Below are 19,776 nucleotides of genomic sequence, written 5' to 3'. Positions count from 1 at the left end.
CTCTTCCTAGGCCTACTAAAATAATTGTTGGGCATTCGTTTTGAAAGCCAGGAGGTTTGAATCTTGTTGAACTGATCACAAACCTTCAGCTCTTATTTAAGAATATTTAGTCACATTCCCCCCAAATTTGTGTATTTTATTCAGGCCAGCTTCAAAATGAGCCCTTGACTTAGAGGTTCTTAATATGAAATTCAGCCTAAGGGAGCTGCTGATTTCTTACTGTTCCTTTAGCAGGGGAAAGAAAATAATGGCCTCATTTTTGACATAATTATTGGCTTTGTTCAGGAAGGGCTGAGATTCTGCAAGTACACCTGGATGGTATGGCACCTTAATTATTAGTTCATTAGTTTTGTATTCAAGGACATTTTGTGGAAATACCAAAAAAAAAATGCTAAAAGCTTCCATGTTTAATGTATAATATAAATAATACCATGAGATAACTCCTCAGAAGAGGTTGTTGAAACTTGGAACACAGACTGATTCCTTCCCTTGAATTTTTGAGACCCGGGGGGGATTAGCATTCTACTGCTACTGCCTTTTCCATTTGGAATGGAGCAACTCCCACTAAAATCTGTACTGATTGCTCTTGGTAACTTTTCTATGCCATGTGAGAACATACATGCTTTAAATTAAAAATCCTCAAAAGGCTTGTCATTCTGTTCAAGTGACTGTGAGTACATTTTCTTTCCCCGATTGTGAAAAGAAGGAGCATGCTCTGTTAGCACAGCCTCCACATTAAAAGCCAGCATAAAAACTGTCTTGCTCACCTTGTCAAGTACCTCCTTAGCTCTTAGTAGTCACTAAAGGAATGAGCCTGTAAGTGCATGATGCTTGCTATTTTTGTAATGTACTCTATTTGTGCTTATGTTTTGGAGATGAGTCTTCTTTTTCACTATATTGATTCTTATGCTCTAACATTGTCTCTCCTGTCTACCAGGCCTCCCCCTTGTCTACCTTAGAACTAGGAGTACAGCCAGTCTGACTAACCTAGAGCACCAGATCTATGCTAGAGGTACAGTATAGCCAAGCGAGGGCTTGCTTTATTTTCCTGTTTTAAGAACTGCCTTGTACATCGATTTTCTGTGAATATGGGACCTGAATGGGGGTATACCCAGTTGTGAACACTTTGCTTTAGTAACAGGAAAGATCATTTCCAACTAATGGATAAAGTGGCATCTTATATCAGAAGGAAGTGATGTGCTGATTCTTATTCTTTCTCTTCCATCTGCTTTAACCCTTACTGGAAATGGAATCAACTTCACAGTGAATGATGCAGAAACATCCAACAATGTCAGTTAGAGGTGATGTCTCACACTGAAAAGCAAATGAATGGAAGAAAACCATCCTCCATCAAGCAGTGCTACAAGTCTTTGTTTATAGATTACTCAGTGAATGTTATTCTTATGGTAATGCAAGGGGCTGGTGGAATAGGAGCTATAAAGATCAGGAATAGAGCTAAGAAAAAAATTTCCAGTAAATAATTACTTAGACACAAATCTTAATTTCTTTAGAAATGAATTGAGGTTCTTAGGAGGTAGAAAAGAGAATGTTCTTTGTTTGTATCTCTGATCCTTTAAGGTTCCTTGAGAATTTGACTGGTAAGTAAATACGAGAGGAAAACATCATAAACATCAAGGAATTAGAATCCCAAGATGTTCAGTTCTTCATTTGTTTGAAGGAGTGCAGTTTAATTTGAATGATTTATGTTTATGCTTGGCTAACACCGCCAGATCCCGGGTCATGGTATATTTTGTAAAAAGGGCCTTTTGAGCTTCCTCTACTAGGAGTTCAGAGCAGGGATATTAATGTGTGGGGGCAGTATTATGGTTTTTTTCTGAACGGTTTTACCAGGATGGGTGTTCATGGGGAGGGCTCACAAGGCCCAGGATCCATGGATTTATACCTCTCAGCTTTTCTATATCTGTTATTTCATCTTTCAGGCTAAGCGAAGCATTATTCCTTTTTAGCATGGGGACAGAAGCTCAGAGAAACTAAGTAACTTGCCTCCATTCACGTGACTGGCTAGTAGCAGACCTGGGACTTTAATCTATTTCTCATGATTTACAAGCCAGGTCCTTTCTGATAGTCTGAGCTGCTTACATAGCATAAGAACCCGCACTGTTTATAATGGCCACATGGCCCTGGGAAGCAAATCCGCAGGGGCAGACATTCCTCAGGTGGAGCCATTTAAGCTGAACTTGGACATGAGGAGCTTGGGGTTCTTTCTGCCTATGAACCAATTAGGTGTGGTCATTAGAGGAGGTTTTCTGAGGCCACCAATGAATACTGTTCTCTTTGGTGGACTTGGGGAGTTCTTTTTTTTTTAAAGTTTTTTTATTATTATTAATTAATTAATTTATTTATTATTATTATTTTTTTTTTGCGGTATGCGGGCCTCTCACTGTTGTGGCCTCTCCCGTTGCGGAGCACAGGCTCCGGACGCACAGGCTCAGCGGCCATGGCTCACGGGCCCAGCCGCTCCGCGGCATGTGGGATCCTCCTGGACAGGGGCACGAACCCGTGTCCCCCGCATCGGCAGGTGGACTCTCAACCACTGCACCACCAGGGAAGCCCAATTAATTTATTTTTGACTGTATTGGGTCTTCGTTGTTGTGTGCGGGCTTTTCTCTAGTTGCGGCGAGCGAGGGCTACTCCTTGTTGTGGTGCGCGGGCTTCTCACTGCGGTGGCTTCTCTTGTTGCGGAGCATGGGCTCTAGGTGCAGGGGCTTCAGTAGTTGTGGCACGTGGGCTCAGTAGTTGTGGCTTGCAGGCTCAGCAGTTGTGGCACACGGGCTCAGTTGCTCCGTGGCATGTGGGATCTTCCCGGACCAGGGCTCGAACCCATGTCCCCTGCGTTGGCAGGCGGGTTCTTAACCACTGCGCCACCAGGGAAGTCCAGACTTGGGGATTTTATTCTCTGGTGCTGTGCCCAAGGCAGGTAAACAGTTGATTTGGACCCTAGTGTGGAAGATGTCAGATCTGTCCCCTGGTGTTGAGTTTGGATTTGTGAGCACTCCGTGTATTTTTCTCCTCAGAGAGGCAGGTTGCTGAGGTCTCTGCTGGTATGTGTAATCCACACAAGAAGCTTGGGGACCTTAGCAGTGTGCCTACCCAGGCTACTTAATTCCAAAGCAATACACTCGTGAATGTCTTTATATGGATTCCTAGCACTTTTTTCTGTGTTACAACGTGATCAAAGCCGTTTGCCACCTGTTCGTTTTAAATCTAATTTGCAAATGGAAACTTTGGGTCTGGCTCACAGTGGGATATGAAAACACATGTGGCTTCTTTTCCTCCTGGGCCCTTTATCTCCTGTAATAAAGCAGAGCAGCTCTCTCGCTTAGGGAGAGGGAGGTGCCTTTCAAGGTGCCACAGTGAGCACCGTTTACCCTGCTGACAGCTCTTAAATTGTTTACTCCCCCTCTGCTCTTGTCCGCAGCCTCACAGCTACTCCTTAATTTTCAACTTGATGAACACTAATTTTTTTTTTTAAAGCAAACCTTGGAAACTAAGTGAGGCCATTGGGATGAGAAATGGGCATATTCTAGGCAGAGATTATATGTATTTGGGGTTCTCTAAAAGCTAATCACAAAATTGTGGGAACACGCTGGAGACTACTCATTTATCTAGACACCCCTGAGCTGTTGTTCTTACCAAAACAGAACTTGCCTTAACCTGAGGTGGCTTGTTGTGCAGTGTTCAGAGCACTAACTTCTGAAAACTTCAGAAGCTACAAAGGGAAAACAAAAATGTGATTACTTTTTGAAAGACATGACGCTGACTTATGATATTGCCCTGTGCTGTTCTCGAGGAGTGGGAGAGGCAGGCCCTGGTGCAATTTGCCTTCTTCGTTTCACTGGCAGGAAACATGCGGTCCTGGAAGACGAATTGAACTGCTATAGCGTTCTTAGTTGGCGATTGCAGTCACCTCTAGATGTCATTTTCTCCACAGCTGCAGACCATTTGGGTGCCGGTCTTTCTCGGGCTGTCTTTGTGCTTTAAAGCCAGACACACAGTAAGGCTGGGCCTCGCCCTTTTCTGTTGGTGGGGCATGTGGTGTCGTTGAGCACGTCAGCCAGGAGGCTCCCGGCACTGGGTTGCTGCTTCCTTTGTGGTTCCTGCTGCCATCTCCCTCTTGCTCTGTGTGGCCAGTAGAGGAAATGCAGACCCTGGAAGGAGCCTGGGGCCTCTGCGGCGGGCGGGTCCCCGGGCAGCCCCCTGGGCAGCCTGGGCACCGGAGAGCCTTCCTCAGCCTCCCCTCTGACTGCTTGCAGTGTTTAGAGTCAGGTCAAACTCTCCCTAAAATTTGATTACTTACAGTCTTGTATTGATCAGTGTTTCTTTCCAGTTTCCCTGATGAGAAGCTGTTTGGTGAAGGAAATCATATTTTGCGCTCCTCTTGTAGTCTCCGTAGCCCCCGCCTGATAGCAGATGGTGGTGATACCTGTGTAAAGAAATGAGCTAAAAATTTTATGTAAATAGCTTTGGGGTAGTATATTTTTGATCTTCCAGGGAGGAAAACCCACAACTATTTATGTAAGAGAATAGGAAAGAATGTTTTCATTTTGTTATAATACGTATAATATGACTCAAGTGTAACTCTTATATAAAAGGAGGCTTCCTTAAAGTACCAGTGTTTTGGACAAAGTGATACAAGTACACGTGATCTATCTTGCCTCGATTTAGGTTGTCCATTTAGACTGTATTTCTTGGGAGTAGTGGGGGTCCATTTCTCTTTCTTTGCTGATGCCAGCCGTATTAGGTCTGATGCCCTTTTCTGAGATAAGGCCCATAAGAGTTGCGGGAGAATTGTGGGGTGAGAGTCGTGACACATCACAGTCAGTTGTCAGGGGGACCGAGTCATCTCGTAGCAGGCGGCAGAATACATGGAGACATCCCACTTGGCCTGTCCACACACCTGTGGTGGTTCCTGTTTTTCCTCTCCACCTTCAGCTCCTTTGCACAGAGCCAATTTTGGGCACTGTCTCCAGGTATGGGGAGGGTCTCTGCCGCACAGACCAGGGCACATGCTGACGGCCTTCTGTTTGCTCACAGCAGAGATGAAGGCCCCAAAACGCCGGCAGCCATTCGTCCCTTTTGCTCTGAGGAATCACACGGGCTGCACTTTGTGGTTTGCCACCCTGACTACCACGCCCACCAGGTAAGGAACACTGAATCTGTCACCTAGAGCCATCTCTACCACCAAAGGCTCCTGTGTACCAGCCCAGCAGAGTAAGGTGGGGCCTCCCTGAGGCTCTTGGGCTTGATTGTATTTGAATCAATAGCTTCCTGTCTTGCTGAGGTTTATGTTGGAGGTTCTGGTTCTATGTAGAGTCTGTAGTCAGAGAAGTAGGTCTTGAGTCTGAAGTATCCAAATTGTGATCTTGATCCTGGTATCCATTTGTTTTTAAAGTAAAAGTTGAGCAAATTAAGGATGTGAAACAAAAGTCATTCCACCCTTTCTCCTCGGTCCCCATTCTACTCCCCCTTTTAAAACAAGCTGTGTATATGGTTATTAAGCCAAATGTTTTGCCCATTCTTCTTCCAGAAGGGCTTGAAAACACCTCTCATATCCCCTCCCCCCCCCACCCCGAATTATCTTCCAAACCTAAAACGCACTTGAGTCCAGATGGAACTGGGTGGAGTTAGGAGAACAAATGAGAGTCTACCTAAGCCAAGTGAGAACGTTCTCTGACAAATTTCTGCCTGCTTAGAACTTGGCTCAACTTTCCAAATGCAGGCTGATCTTTCCAGTTTAGGTAATAAAGTGTGTGAAATGAGTAACAGAATCAGCTGATTTGAGACCGTATTTCTCCCACCTCCACCAAGTATGAGAATGCTCTAGAGGAGACATCTTTGTTTTTTAAAAACAATTCAGGTCTGTTAAGCTCTAGATAGTCACTTAAATACCACTGTTAAAAGTCATGACTAGTTTACATCACCCTCCGTGTACCAGACTCTGCTGCTGGTGGCAAGTGACTAAGCAGTGATAGCTTTTAGCCGTTTCTAGAGTTTCGGTCATGAAGTTGTGATCGATCATGGAGATAACTTGAGTTACTGACCTTCTAGGTCCTATTTTGCAGCCAGGTTATGTGGCGTTCTGTCTGTGAGTTGCGTTCTGGGAGGGTTTCTGCTTCCAGCCCTGAGCTCTGTGTGAGAGGGAGGTGGAGAGAAAGGGGGACTAGCTGGTATTGTCTGATTTGGTTCCAGGGCTGCACTGTCTCACAGCGGGAGCCCAGGGGTGGTTCCAGAAGGGAATGGAACCTTTCTTGACGACGCTCACAGTGTTAGCGAGTGGCGGGAAGTCCTCACGGGTGAAGAGCTTCCCTTTGAATTTGAAGCGAGAGGGAAGCTAAGGCACAGGTAAGGCATGGTTTACTCTTCGCCTCAAAGAAAAGAAAAAAATAATTGTCCCTGGTGTTTTGCCTTTTCACTTTCCTTTGTTAATGACTTTAATGTTTTATTTTTAAAAGGTATTTAGAAAATCAGTGTTTCCTTTTAAAAACTATAATGACCATCTTGGAAATACACTTCTTTCCATTAATCATCCCTTTATTTGACATGTGAGGTGATAACTGGTGTGTTCCATGTAACTAATTCGGTTGAAGCATAGACAGATCATAACCCTCCAGTTCATTGCATGATGGAGTGGTGACATGGTATTATTAAAAGGTTATCAGAGTATGTTGATTTCAATTTTAAGATACACATATGCCACAACACTTTTAGCAGGCAGATGGTTTCAGGAAGCAGAGCCAATAATGATAAGATACTCTGATTCTAAGGAGGAGAGAATAACTCACCTGGGGAGACCGCTCACTGATGCACTCAAAATCGCCAGCCAGAGGACGGGAATAAATGTGAAAGAACGTTGTGTCTAGTTACCGAGAGGTCATAAAATATGTAATAGAATGTTCTTTTATATGCACACATTTTTAAGTGGAAGGGCTGTCCACTGGATAACGAGCAGGTTAAGATTTTAGTGTTTGAGCCTCATTATCTCAAATTTAAGACATTGGCTTCAGCCTTCTGTGGTCACATGCATTCATGGTGCTTTAATTCTTTGTGTGCAAACCTGATCCTCAAGCACTTCTTCCTCCTGTATAGCTCTGCGCTGGCGCACATTACTCCCTAGCGGCACAAGTTCTGAACTTGGGGGCCTCCAGTGATTTTCAGCAAAAAAAAAATAGTTTAGAAAAAAATCACTGTGCTGGGCACATGTACCTGGAAGCCACATTAGAATTTCCGGGGATGAGTGGTGAGCATTTTTCTGTTCTACAGGGTTCCTAGAGAAGCTAAATTATAGAACTGTTCGCTGTATTTCTTAATAAACACTGCCTCTGTTGTATCAGAAGGGGGTTGGCCTTTCTGTCATTTCTGTTGTAGTTTCTATGTTTTGTAACCCATTTCAAGTCCCACCTGCCTGCTTGAATTCATCGAAATAAATGCCTTCTCTGGTGTTTCCCCCTCTGGCCTTCTGTCCCCCACGCCCTGCCTCCCTCCCCCCTTTCCTTCCTGTCAGCCTCAAATCCACTTCCCCATTTCAGGCTTCTGGCTTGAATTAGGCAAAATCTAAAAATAGAATTAAATGTGCAGTTTCCTCCTGTTCCTCCTGTCCTGCCCACTGCCTTCTACTGCAGTTTCAGCTGCGCACTTCAGCCTGGAAACTCTGTGGGCTCCGTCTCTCATTACCGTGTCTGTAGTCTTGTAGGACCAAAGCCCAACGACTGAGTGTGGTTCTGAGAGAAGCAGGAGATTCCACAAAAGAACCAGGGAGGAAATGTCGTTTTAGGCATTTCCAAGAGTACGGCTGTGTGATCAAGTTGCTAGCACAGGATTTCTGCTACCCCACTGAGCCACGTTTAGCTGATGTCATTTCATAAAGTTTGAGGTAGGGGTCGGTGGGGGACAGACCTGAGCTAGTTCACAGGATTCACGTGGTTTGTATAGAGGGAGGGCAGATGCCACTCTTGCTCAGGCTTTATAGATCTTGCAGTTTTGTTTTAAGTGTAAGACTCAGTTAAAATATCCTCTTGATCTCCCTTGCATTAGGTAATCACCGAAAGGCTTATTTAGACAACTGGGTTTTTATGTCATTATATAGTAAATCCGATTTCAGGCTCTGCTTCTCCTTCTCTTCCCTGGATAGGATTGTGCTTAATGTCTTTTTCTGTGTTCTGCCTGACAGACACACCCATGACCTCCGGATCCATCAACTGCAAGTGAGAGTGAATGGCTGGGAGCAAGTGAGCCCAGTGTCAGTGGACAAAGTCGGGACCTTTTTCCGATACGCTGCGCCAGATAAGAATTCCTCTTCCTCTACGGTGCGCGGGCGGCTGTGGAAAGCGTGTTCAGTGGCGGGATTGTGCCCTAGCCACACCCCCTTAAAGCCAGGCCGTCAGACAGACCTGGAGTAGCCTTGCTCTAGTGACATTTTCTAGTTCTTCATTTTTCCTAGCCCTAGGAGGAATACCCAAGATTATTTGGGTCAGTCATAGGCATTGGTAATCACTATGTAGATAAGCCAGCCAGCGGTCAGTTGTAGTAGAGAAACGAGATCTAAGATTGGCATGAACACATATTATCCAACCTGTGCAGATCCATTTTATACTCACCCGGGCCAACCGGCAGTTTGCGAGTTTGCCAAACATATATTGGCTTTATTTCACATATTGTTATGCTTCCTTTATACACTGTCTTCTTTACGCTTTCATAATGCTGTTCCTTGATCCTTCTAGCTCCGTGTCTCCAAATTCTCCTCTCCGGCATAAAGATAGGTGGCCACTGTTGTTTGTTTTCTGGTCGTGCATTCCCTCACACACCCTTGCCCTGATTTTACCCCAGCCTATAGTTCTAGGGGTTGGAGGGCCAGCCTTGGGGAATGTGGCATCCCCGACTAGAATGTGCAGGAAGAGGCTGACATCCTGGCTGATACGACCACCACGGGTGCTCTTGCCAGATACTCATGGGGTGTACTTCATGGGGAAAGTGTGCTCAGTTTTGAGTAGCCAGTGATGAATAGGAAAGCACAGATTTGCAGAGATATTGTAGCCTTCCTCATGCTTGCTGCTTCGTGAAATATATGCGTGGAGGACACTGTTCTTTTCATTGTTCGTCTCTTGCGCCCCAAGTTTCTTAGAAAAAGAAACTTTCTTTCAAAGTTACTTTTCTGCCTAAGTTCACGTCCAGTAATAAAAGGACTAATTCCCCCCCAGAGATACCTTTCTATTTTATTGATGCATTCTGGAGAAATTTTGTATATACTGAATGGTTGTAAAATGAATATTGCTGTTCCCATTTTTTCCAAGATGTTTTCTTTTCATAGTAGAACATACTTTACCTAAGAGTATTTATAAAACCACCTTTTCAAGCAACTTATATTGTCATTGAATTTAACGATGACTGTTATCTTAGGTCTGTACTGAATCTCTGGCTTTTGGAATCTTTCTTAGATTGGCAGCCCAAGCAGTAGGACAAATATTATCCATCCCCAGGTTTATGTGAGTATGATTTTCCTGTGTTACTGTGTTTACACACATAGTTCTTGATGACCACTGGACTTTTTTCCTTTCCTATTAATGATTTCCTTCCTTTTACAAGAACTTGCAAGAAAATGTTTTCACCTAACTTAGTATGTGAGACTGAATATTACAGGGAAGGAGAACAAAAGGCAAATGTTTTAGTCCAAGGTCTCCTTTTCTCTCCAAGTTAAATATAAATTAACCTTTGTATGGCTATACATATTTTATAGGTTTTGGCCCAAAGGTCATGAAAATAACTAAGAATGAAAAATAGATTTTTTCTTCCCTCATCTGATTTTTGAAACATTACCACAGGATGACATTAAAATGCTTTTTTGAGGTTTTTGCTTGTAATTTCTTTTCTCTGAGGCTAATAAGTTTTAAAATGTGAAATTTCAGATAAGCTTAGAGGCAACAAGATCAAGATTTAAAACAATTGTTATTGGGCCTTGGCTCTCCTGGGGCTTTACTGGGCTGGGTCACTGGAAGCTTTGGTGATGATTGTGTCCCTCTAATAACACCCTAGAAGACTGTACTTTGCCTTTTCATTGGGACTTTCTAGAAACTTTTGTTCAAAACATGAAGCTTGTCATTTGATTGTTTATTAGGTTGGTTTTCACATACTGTTTGCTTATTGATTGATTGATTGATTGCGGTACGCGGGCCTCTCACTGCTGTGGCCTCTCCCGTTGCGGAGCACGGGCTCCGGACGCGCAGGCTCAGCGGCCATGGCTCACGGGCCTAGCTGCTCCACGGCATGTGGAATCTTCCCGGACCAGGGCACGAACCCGTGTCCCCTGCATCGGCAGGCGGACTCTCAACCACTGCGCCACCAGGGAAGCCCCACATACTGTTTGCTTTAATGAAAAAACTGCCAGTGTGGAAAGCTTGGATGTTGTGTCATTTGTTTCTCCAATAAACAAGCAGTATCAATATGTTCTGGATACTCAGAATAATAGTTTTAGAAACCTTCTCTTTGGTATACCTAATGTGGAATTTTATACTTAAAAAAAACTGCTAAATTCCTGGCACATGGTAGCAGTACAAAATGTGTTTTGAAAATGTGAATGAACTTACGCAAAAAGAGAGTAGTGGCTGCAACCAACCAAGACCATAAATAAATGATTTCCCTCCAGTATCTTGAGTTTCTTGGTGTCGTTCAGAAAAAGAGTGATTATTGAACAGAACTTAGAAAATTATTGTGAAGAAGAAGTTTGTTTTTAAAGTTCTTTGATATACAAATGTTGGGTTTTTATAGGCATGTCAACAAATAGTGTATGGGCATGTCGAGTAAATTTTATGACATTTAGAAAAAAAAGTTATTTTTCCTGTGAAAGGCATACCAATACAAACAACTCTTCAGAATTGGCTGTTCCTGTGGTGAGTATTTAGAGGGTATTCACTCCTATTAAAGTGGAGTGGTTTTAGGGCTTAATGACTCATTTCACTGAAGAGCTATAGTAATAATGAGATGCTTTAGATGTAGGCATTCTGGTCGGTATTATCATATACTGCGTGTTTTTCAAAAGCACAGCTGAACTCTTTATTACTTCCCTCTTTTTCACAGTTCTCTTCACTCCCACCTGTCCGGGTCGTCTTTGCAGTGACCATGGAAGGCAGTGCTCGGAAAGTGATCACTGTCCGATCAGCCCTCATTGTGAAGAACAGACTTGAGACGCCCATGGAACTAAGACTGGACAGCCCATCGGCTCCAGACAGTAAGTTTTGACATTGCCCTTCTTTTACCCTAGATGGACTTTGGGGTGGGCAACCACTCCTGAAACTGCTAACCTGTGTTTCTGTGGCAGAGCCCGTGGTCCTTCCCGCCATCATGCCAGGTGATTCATTTGCCGTGCCTTTACACCTCACTTCTTGGCGGCTACAGGCCCGGCCCAAAGGACTGGGTGTGTTTTTCTGCAAGGCTCCTATTCACTGGACCAATGTAGTGAAGACTGCAGAGGTTAGTAGCAGCAAACGAGAGTGCCACTCTATGGATGCGGAAAAAAGCCGATTCTTCAGGTATGTGTGGCACAGCAGTGACGTGTATTTTGCCATTTTTTCTTCATTCTTTCTCTAAGGACCCTCAGTAATTCAGTTGTGCTTATTTAAAGCCCTAAAGTTCTTATTCCTTAAGTTCTTTTATCCCCCGAGTGTTAGGTTCGTACGAATTCATGGGTTAACCGTGGGCGCGAGCGAGGCTGTTACTTATCTACTATTTATGGAGGAAACAATCACAAACCCACTACTCACACATATACGATTAGAAACTGGGCTGTCTGCATCAGGATAAAGAGAAGACATGTAGGGAGGGAAGAAAAAACAATGACCCGTTCCCATTCCTAAACTGGGAAGCAAAATCCTGGGGTTGGGAGTTTTTCAAATGACTCAAAGGAATTTGGGTGAAGGTTCATGCACCTAGTGCTGACTTTTCATGGGGACTCTGACAAAATTATATTCTCATTTAGACTCCTGTTTCCTCTTCTGAAGAGTGCAAGTAATATGTTACTAAAGTCATATGTTAGAAAACATACTGGATTGCTATTGTTAGATCCTTCTAAACTTAGACTTTAAACTTATTTAGACTAGAGATGATCGGCTTTAGTTTCCTTTATAGCAAAAACAGGCATCCACTTCGTTAAACTGACAGAGGAGTAGAAGAAGGCTGTAAAGAATTCCACTCCACCCTTTACTGCCAATTTGCCAATTGTTGACAGGCTAAAGGGAGAAACAGATAAATACACAGACAAAGTCGGTGACTTTAACACTTCCCTGCCAGTAATTCGTAAAACAAACCAACCAAAGCAAGAAAAATATAAACAGATTGGGACAGTGCTGTCAGCCAGCTTGTCACAATGGGCATTTATAAAGCACTGTAACCAGCAATTCCAGCTTGCACACTCATTTCAAGTATGTGTGGAACATTCATCAGGAGAGACCATCTGCTGGGCCATAAGATCCATACAGATTAAAGGATTGAAACCCTACACAATGTATTTCATCATTATAATAGTACTAAACTAGAAACCAAAACAATAAGATGCTTACAAAACCCCCAAATATTTGAAAATGAATGCATTTCTAAACAACCCATGGTCAAAAAGACACCACAAAGGAAATATCTCAAAGTGAATAATAATAAAAACTGGACATATTAAAATGTAGGCGTTGCAGCAAAAGCAGTTCTGAAGGGAAATGTATAGCTTTCAATGCTCACATTAGAAAATAGGGAAGTTGTAAAATCACTGATGTAAACTTCTCCCTTAAGGTAGAAGAATAAATTAAACACAAAGAAATAGGGAGAGAAAAAGAAAATAAGGATGGAAATCAATGAAGTAGAAAACAAACAATAGGAAACATCAACAATGTCAAAACCGGCTTTTTGAAAGGATTCGTAGATTTGATAAACCTCTAATAAGACCAATCATGATGAAAAGCGAGAAAACACAAATTAGCATATAAGGAGTGAAAAATGGAGAATTATTATAGATCCTACAGATATTAAAAGGATTAAAAGGAGATGTATGAACAATTTTATACAAATAAATTCCACACCGGAATGACAAATTTCTTGAAAAACACAGATTACCTAAAGTAACACAAAGAAGAAACAAAAAATCCAAATGGCCCACTATCTAGTAAAGAAATTTAATTTATAATAAAATACCTTGACACAAAGAACATTCTAGGACCATATAACTTCATGAGGGAATTCTACCAGATGTTTAAGGAGAAAATCATACCAGCTCTTTGCAGACGCTTTCAGAAAGTAGGGGAGGAGGGAATAGTTCTGACTCATTTTATGGGGCCAGCATATCCCTGATACCAAAACTGATACAATTATTATCAAAAAAAAAAGAAAGCTACAAACCAGTATTCCCCCATGAAGAGATGCAAAAATTCTTAACAAAATACTACCAAATAGCTTCCAGCTGGTTTATCCCAGTTAAGATTAGCTTAACATTTGAAAATTAATAAATTTTTTTTTAAAAAGCATGAGACCTAACAAATTTATCAAGATTTCCGGATTCAAGATCAACCTATAGAAATCAATAATTATATGCTTATATTCTAGCCATGAACAATTGAAAAATGTGATTTAAAAACACCATTTACAATAGCACCAAAAAATTTTAATTATTCAGGAATCAGTCTAAGGAATGATGTATCAGTCTTTTACCCTAAAAATTACAAAACCTTGCTGAGTGATATTAAAGAAAACCTAATAACTAAGTGGAAAGATATAACCACGTTCACGGATTGGAAGACTCAAGTATTGTTAGGATTTCCATTCTCGCTAAATTGATCTGGAGATACAACCCAATTGGTTATCAACAGGATAATGAATTTTTACAAAATGGTATATTCACACATTGGCATATGAAATACTGATGCATACAACAACATGGCTGAATGTTGTTGAAACTTAATGTTACGCAAAAAAAACCCAGACACAAAGAGTTGTACATATTGTATTATTCCATTTATATGCAGTTCAAGAACAGGCACAACTAATTTATAATGATAAATCAGAAAGTGGTTGCTTGAATGATGGGAGAGGATATTGATTGGAAAGGGATATGAGGGAACTTTCTGGAGTGAGAGAAATATTCTGTAATTGGTTTTGGGTGATGGTTATGGAGGTGTCTATAATTGTCACAATTCATCAGACGGAACATTTAAAATCTGTACGTTTTATTGTCATTTGATTATGCCTTAGTGAATGTGTTTGGATTGAAAACTGCAAATATCTTACTAAATTATTGCACCATTTTAATGTTATCCTGTCTCATACTTAGCTAAGGAGAAAAAAATTCAAGCTCTTCATTCAAGCTGATGATTTTTACACCATTTTGTCGTCATAGGTTTTGTGTGGCCATAAAGAAAGAGAATTATCCAGATTATATGCCCTCCAACATATTTTCTGACAGTGCAAAACAGATTTTCAGACAGCCTGGGCATACCATATATCTCCTGCCGACAGTGGTAATCTGCAACTTGCTACCTTGTGAACTTGATTTTTACGTTAAAGGAATGCCCATTAATGGGACACTGAAACCTGGCAAGGAGGTGGCTCTCCACACAGCTGATACCTCCCAGAACATTGAACTGGGTAAAGATTTAGTCAAATAATTATCTGTAATAATTCTGTGAATGTGTCAGTGGATGTTTTGTGACTATTTGGGAAAATTTTAGAGAAATTGTAGCACATATAATACCTCAATAAGCCAGCTCAAAGGATTTATGCAGTTAAAAAAAGAAAAACAAAACTTCTAATATAGAAAATCATCGAAACAAAAAACCTGAACAAAACTGAAAGATTTACAGAGCAAGCACTCAACACAGCCTTTTTTTTTTTTTTTAATAAATTTATTTATTTATATGTTTGGCTGCGTTGGGTCTTCGCTGCTGCGCACGTGGGCTTTCTCTAGTTATGGCGACCGGGGGCCACTCCTCGTTGCGGTGTGTGGGCTTCTCATTGTGGTGGCCTCTCCCGCGGCAGAGCACAGGATCTAGGTACACAGTCTTCAGTAGCTGTGGCATGAGAGCTCAGTAGTTGTGGCTTGTGGGCTCCAGAGCTCAGGCTCAGCAGTTGTGGCGCACAGGCCCAGTTGCTTCACGGCATGTGGGATCCTCTTGGTCCAGGGCTCAAACCCTTGTCCCCTGCATTGGCAGGCGGATTCTTAACCACTGTGCCACCAGGGAAGCCCCAACACAGCCTTTTTTCTTATGTTGCTCACTTGATGTGTGAGTAAAGGAAGTCATTTCATCTTTTCAAACCGTGCTTTTTACCAGCTGTAGAATGAGCAAAATCATATGTCTCTTCTCTTTTCACAAAAGGGAAAAACGTTAGGTAAGCATGTACTGTGTACTTCAGGCAGTATGTCAAATACCTTCATATACTTGATCTTATATAATCCTTACAGCAATAGTTATTTGTCCCATTTTACTGATGAAGACATTGAGGTTTGGAATAGTTAATGTATCAAGTAATTTCATTTGTAGGGATGAATGAAGTCAAGGGAGAGGGTCATTATCATATTTGTAGCACTTGTAGCAACATGGTACTTCTGGATTTGGGACAGGAAGTAAGTTTCTTTAAGGCTGTTGTGGACATGTTGAAATAATAAGGACTTAGATATTTACCTTTTCACAGTTTTGTGATTTCATAATATCATCTCATTTGATCTTCACAACAATGGATGTTTCAGGCAGAGGGACAGCTGTTTTCCCCATTTTACTGATGAAGATCCTGAAACTCACTGAACTTCAGCAATGTGTCCCCCAGTGATAAGCTTATATTTTTGAATATGTAAATCCTTGAGCTTAATTTAGAAAAGAAAAATAGTGCAATTCTAGTTGTCTGTTTTAAAGAAAATAGGTCTTTGTTCTGACATTTATTATTTCTTCAACAAATATTTATTGAGCCCCTGTATGGAATGGAAATGTCCCCCCCCCCCATCACTGCCTGCACGCCAAGCGGTCCTTATCTTCACGCTCGTGCTTTCTGTGGATCGTCACTTTTAATAAGAAGCCCGAGAAGTAGATACTGTTATTATCCCCATTTGGCAGATGGACACAGCGAGGTTAAATGGCTTGCCACACATCACGCAGCTGTGAGGACAGACTGGGAATTTGAAGCCAGTCAGGGAGACTGCAGAAAACCTTAACTCTTACTCTCTACTTACTGGGTTTCAGGCACCCAGCTGAAGGCCTGATGTATAGTAAACTCTTAATACCAGAGCTGTTATTGATAACCTTTGGGTACTTTCATTCTTCGAATTATTATGCAGTTCAGACTCCCTAGTGTGACTTCTAGACCAGATTTATTCTCACCCCAGCTAAAGGAAGATGGCCATTCTCATGAGATTTTTGCCAGTTGAATACGTGGTTATTGATTTTTCCAGAGCAATCCAATTCAGTTTGGCTGTGGACTGTTTTGACAAACTAAAGTGAGAACTCTGAAAGACAATAGCTTGTATCTTCTTTAGGGGTGTCATTGGAAAATTTTCCACTCTGTAAAGAATTGCTTATTCCACCTGGAACCCAAAACTATATGGTAAGAATGAGGCTCTACGACATCAACCGGCGGCAGCTGAACCTCACCATCCGGATCGTGTGTCGAGCAGAAGGATCTTTAAAGATCTTCATTTCGGCTCCGTATTGGTTGATTAACAAAACAGGTATGTACAGAGGATGCTCGAGTAGGCCTTTGGAGTTGGTCGTGGGAATTCAAATTTATCTGCTCAGCTAACTAAATGGAGCCAATGCAAACAGATTACCTCAACAGCGTAAGCTGCTAAACCTTTCCTGTTTCCATAAGAAGTGCTTCATCATGGTCAAGACTGGCCTTTTGGACAACGACTGAGCAAGCCCACTAAATAAATTCAGTTTTCACCATCTTCCCCCTTGATAATTTTTTTTTCCTTTTAGTATTTGTATGTGTCTTGGGTACACCGGCTGGGATTGATAGAAACTTTCCCCCTCCTTCCTAAAGGGCTCCCACTGATCTTCAGACAGGACAATGCAAGAATGGATGCTGCAGGCCAGTTTGAGGAGCATGAGCTGGCCCGGAGCCTGAGCCCTCTCTTGTTCTGCTACGCTGACAAAGAGCAGCCAAGCCTGTGAGTGCAGTCATCTACGGGAAGGGGAAGTAAGCTCCCAGGGAAGGGAGAAATTAGCAAAGGCTCTAGTAGATCCGTGTAAGTAGAAATATACTGCAGATAACAATCCTGACTTGGCAGGGGAACAGGACCATGACTTAATAGGATTTTTTCAGATCTAATTTCTGTGTTACTCGATATTGAAAATAAACCATTTGGTTGGTTTATAATGAAAGCCAGTTTTATTTTCCATGTATTGAAGTAGTTCTATTCATAACTCTGCTGACGGAGAGAGACCCACACGTTCTCTTCTCTGCACAGTTTCTCTCCCCTGGAAGCTCTCAGAGCAGGCAGAGGAGCTGACTTCAGAGGGGAGATGGATGGCCCTTTGGTAGAGCCTCCACCCTGTTAATCCAGTCCAGGTCATTTTGTGTAAGGTTTTGAAATCCATCTCTTTTTCTGTTGAAATAAAGTGTGCCATTTCAAGATCTCAAAGCACTCGTTGCATGTAGAGCATTAATTCACGTTTGTTCTCGGTTTTGGCATTCTGCTTTTTACAGGGGTCTTCTGATTTAGAGCCTTAATCCAAAAATACTTAAGTGTATCTGATACTGGTAATATTCCATACCCCATTATCTGTAGAAATGTGCTGCAAACTTACAGGAGGGCTTAGGGAGTAGTACATGCCAGTGGATACAGATGCATCTACCAGGGAGGGCTGGACTCTGGGCTGCTGCTGGAGTCTGGAGAGGATTGACCAGGGTGCTGGCCACGTAGGAGACACACACAGCCACTTGATGTGGTCAGCATCCAGGACTTGACGTTTGAAACAGAGTTTGTTTTATGTACGGAATTCACAGTCCCCAAAGCATTTCCACATAGACTATCTCATTTGATTCTCCCAACATTTCAGTAGATCAGGCAGCACAGGGAATCTTATTTTGTTTTTAGATGAGGAAACTGAGGCTCAGAAAGAGTTACCCGCCCAAGGTTACATTACTTGTTAGTGGTAGAGCTGGAGCATACATTCAGGAATTATGTTTCCAGGATCCGTGACAGGACGCTGACCAACTAAATGGTGCTTTGCTGTTACAATAGTACCAGGCCCTTGAAAGAATGTACCACTAGCTTCATCTTCTGTATATACTTCTCTCGTACGTTCAGGGTATTTCGCGAACCATCGAAACAGTTTGCTTTGAATCTTTGTTTTTCAGATACTGTAGCATTTTCCTCCTGTCTTATGCTCACAAAATCATAATGTTTTCTCCTAAAGCATTTAGTTGTGGAGGTCAGTACATTTTTGCACATTATTGAACTGTGGCTACCTCTAAGATAGAGTTTTGACCACTGATTAATTGCCTTTCTGTGTTTGGGAATCACATGAGAATGTGGAAGAGTCAGTATTAGAGTTCTAATTTTGGCTGATAGCCACAGCAGTGCTTCCTGATTAGAACAGGTAGATAAGACTTTCTTATGGATGAATGTATACATCTTTGCTTTTGTGCTCCACAGCTGCACGATGAGAATCGGAAGGGGGATTCATCCTGAAGGCCTGCCGGGCTGGTGTCAGGGCTTCTCACTGGATGGTGGTAGTGGCGTCCGAGCTTTGAGAGTCATCCAGCAAGGAAACCGCCCAGGGCTGATCTATAACATTGGTGGGTTATATTTGGGGCAGCGGGAGAATCGGAACCATGGGCCGATGACTTCAGGCTTGGAGGGATAAGTTGGCCATACATTTTGGCTTCGCTGCAAGTGCTGATTTTCTCATTTGGCATTGGGTCAGGTATCTGTTCTCTGAATGCTAGATTGATATCAACACAGATCTATTCTCCTAGGGATCTAAGGAACCACCTGAACACTGCCCTTTTGAGGTCTGAGGCTCTGTTTAATTTCAGACTCACCTGTGTCAGGAGAGTATCAGTTTGGCTTGAATCCTTGTTTTTCATGGGAATAATAGGAACACTTAGAATGCTCTTTATCCTCCAAGCATTTCCCACGCATTCATTAAAACTTGCAAACCCTAAGAGGGTAAGAAGCATTGTTCTACTTGAAACTGAAGCAGAGAGAGGTTAAGTGACTTGTCCAGATAAAGGGGAAGTCTGTTAGAAGTAGGATTACAACTGGGGTGTCCACATTTGAGGCAAAAAATGTAATAAAATGCACTTGGTGGTTATGGTAATTAGAAGCCCCTAACTAGCTTAGCTTCTGCACGTGGCGGGTGGCGAGGGAAGGGGAGGATGCTGTACCTGTATGCCTCGTGGCCACCCGGAGCACGCAAAAGATTTTCCAAAGGGTTAAGACAAACTTGATTTAAATGTGTCTCAGGTTTAAAATGTTAGCAGTGCATCTTTCCTTTCATATATAATTTCCAAGGATCTCAAAGCACGGTTTAGTATTGAATGTTGGGAAACCATTGAACTCTCTGGGAAGGTGGAAATGTTCTGTTTTGTACTGTCCCATAAGGAGGCACTAGCCACGCATGGCTGCTGAGCACTTGAGAGTACATTACTAAACAATGTGGTGAGTGTGACAAAGAAATTGAATTTCTCATTTCATTTTAGTTAGTATAAGTGATCATGTATGACTAGTGGCTACTGTTTTGGACAGTGTCCATGTAAAGAGTCGTGTTATAAAAGGAAAAATTGAGATGGTGT

General features: G+C 42.2%; 1 protein-coding gene across 4 annotated transcripts in view; it reads left to right on the top strand.

Moving 5' to 3' along the window:
• Positions 1–19,776, top strand: part of VPS13D (vacuolar protein sorting 13 homolog D) — a 246,601-nt gene that overhangs the window by 89,783 nt on the left and 137,042 nt on the right. For 2 of the 4 annotated variants that reach the window (XM_081226395.1, XM_081226397.1), the window contains 10 exons: positions 5,056–5,161; positions 6,211–6,363; positions 8,189–8,324; positions 9,453–9,500; positions 11,089–11,239; positions 11,330–11,540; positions 14,384–14,631; positions 16,511–16,702; positions 17,017–17,143; positions 18,635–18,777. In XM_081226395.1, the coding sequence (XP_081082521.1) occupies positions 5,056–5,161; positions 6,211–6,363; positions 8,189–8,324; positions 9,453–9,500; positions 11,089–11,239; positions 11,330–11,540; positions 14,384–14,631; positions 16,511–16,702; positions 17,017–17,143; positions 18,635–18,777 (1,515 nt within the window). Of the gene's footprint in view, positions 1–937; positions 1,013–5,055; positions 5,162–6,210; positions 6,364–8,188; positions 8,325–9,452; positions 9,501–11,088; positions 11,240–11,329; positions 11,541–14,383; positions 14,632–16,510; positions 16,703–17,016; positions 17,144–18,634; positions 18,778–19,776 lie in introns of all 4 variants that reach the window. The other 2 variants (XM_081226398.1, XM_081226396.1) reach the window with 2 other exon arrangements.

This window comes from Mesoplodon bidens, assembly GCF_964165515.1.
Source record: "Mesoplodon bidens genome assembly, chromosome: 2".
NCBI lineage: Eukaryota > Metazoa > Chordata > Mammalia > Artiodactyla > Ziphiidae > Mesoplodon > Mesoplodon bidens.
The sequence above is the reverse complement of the archived record's forward strand: the minus strand, read 5'-3'. Positions and strand labels throughout refer to the sequence as shown.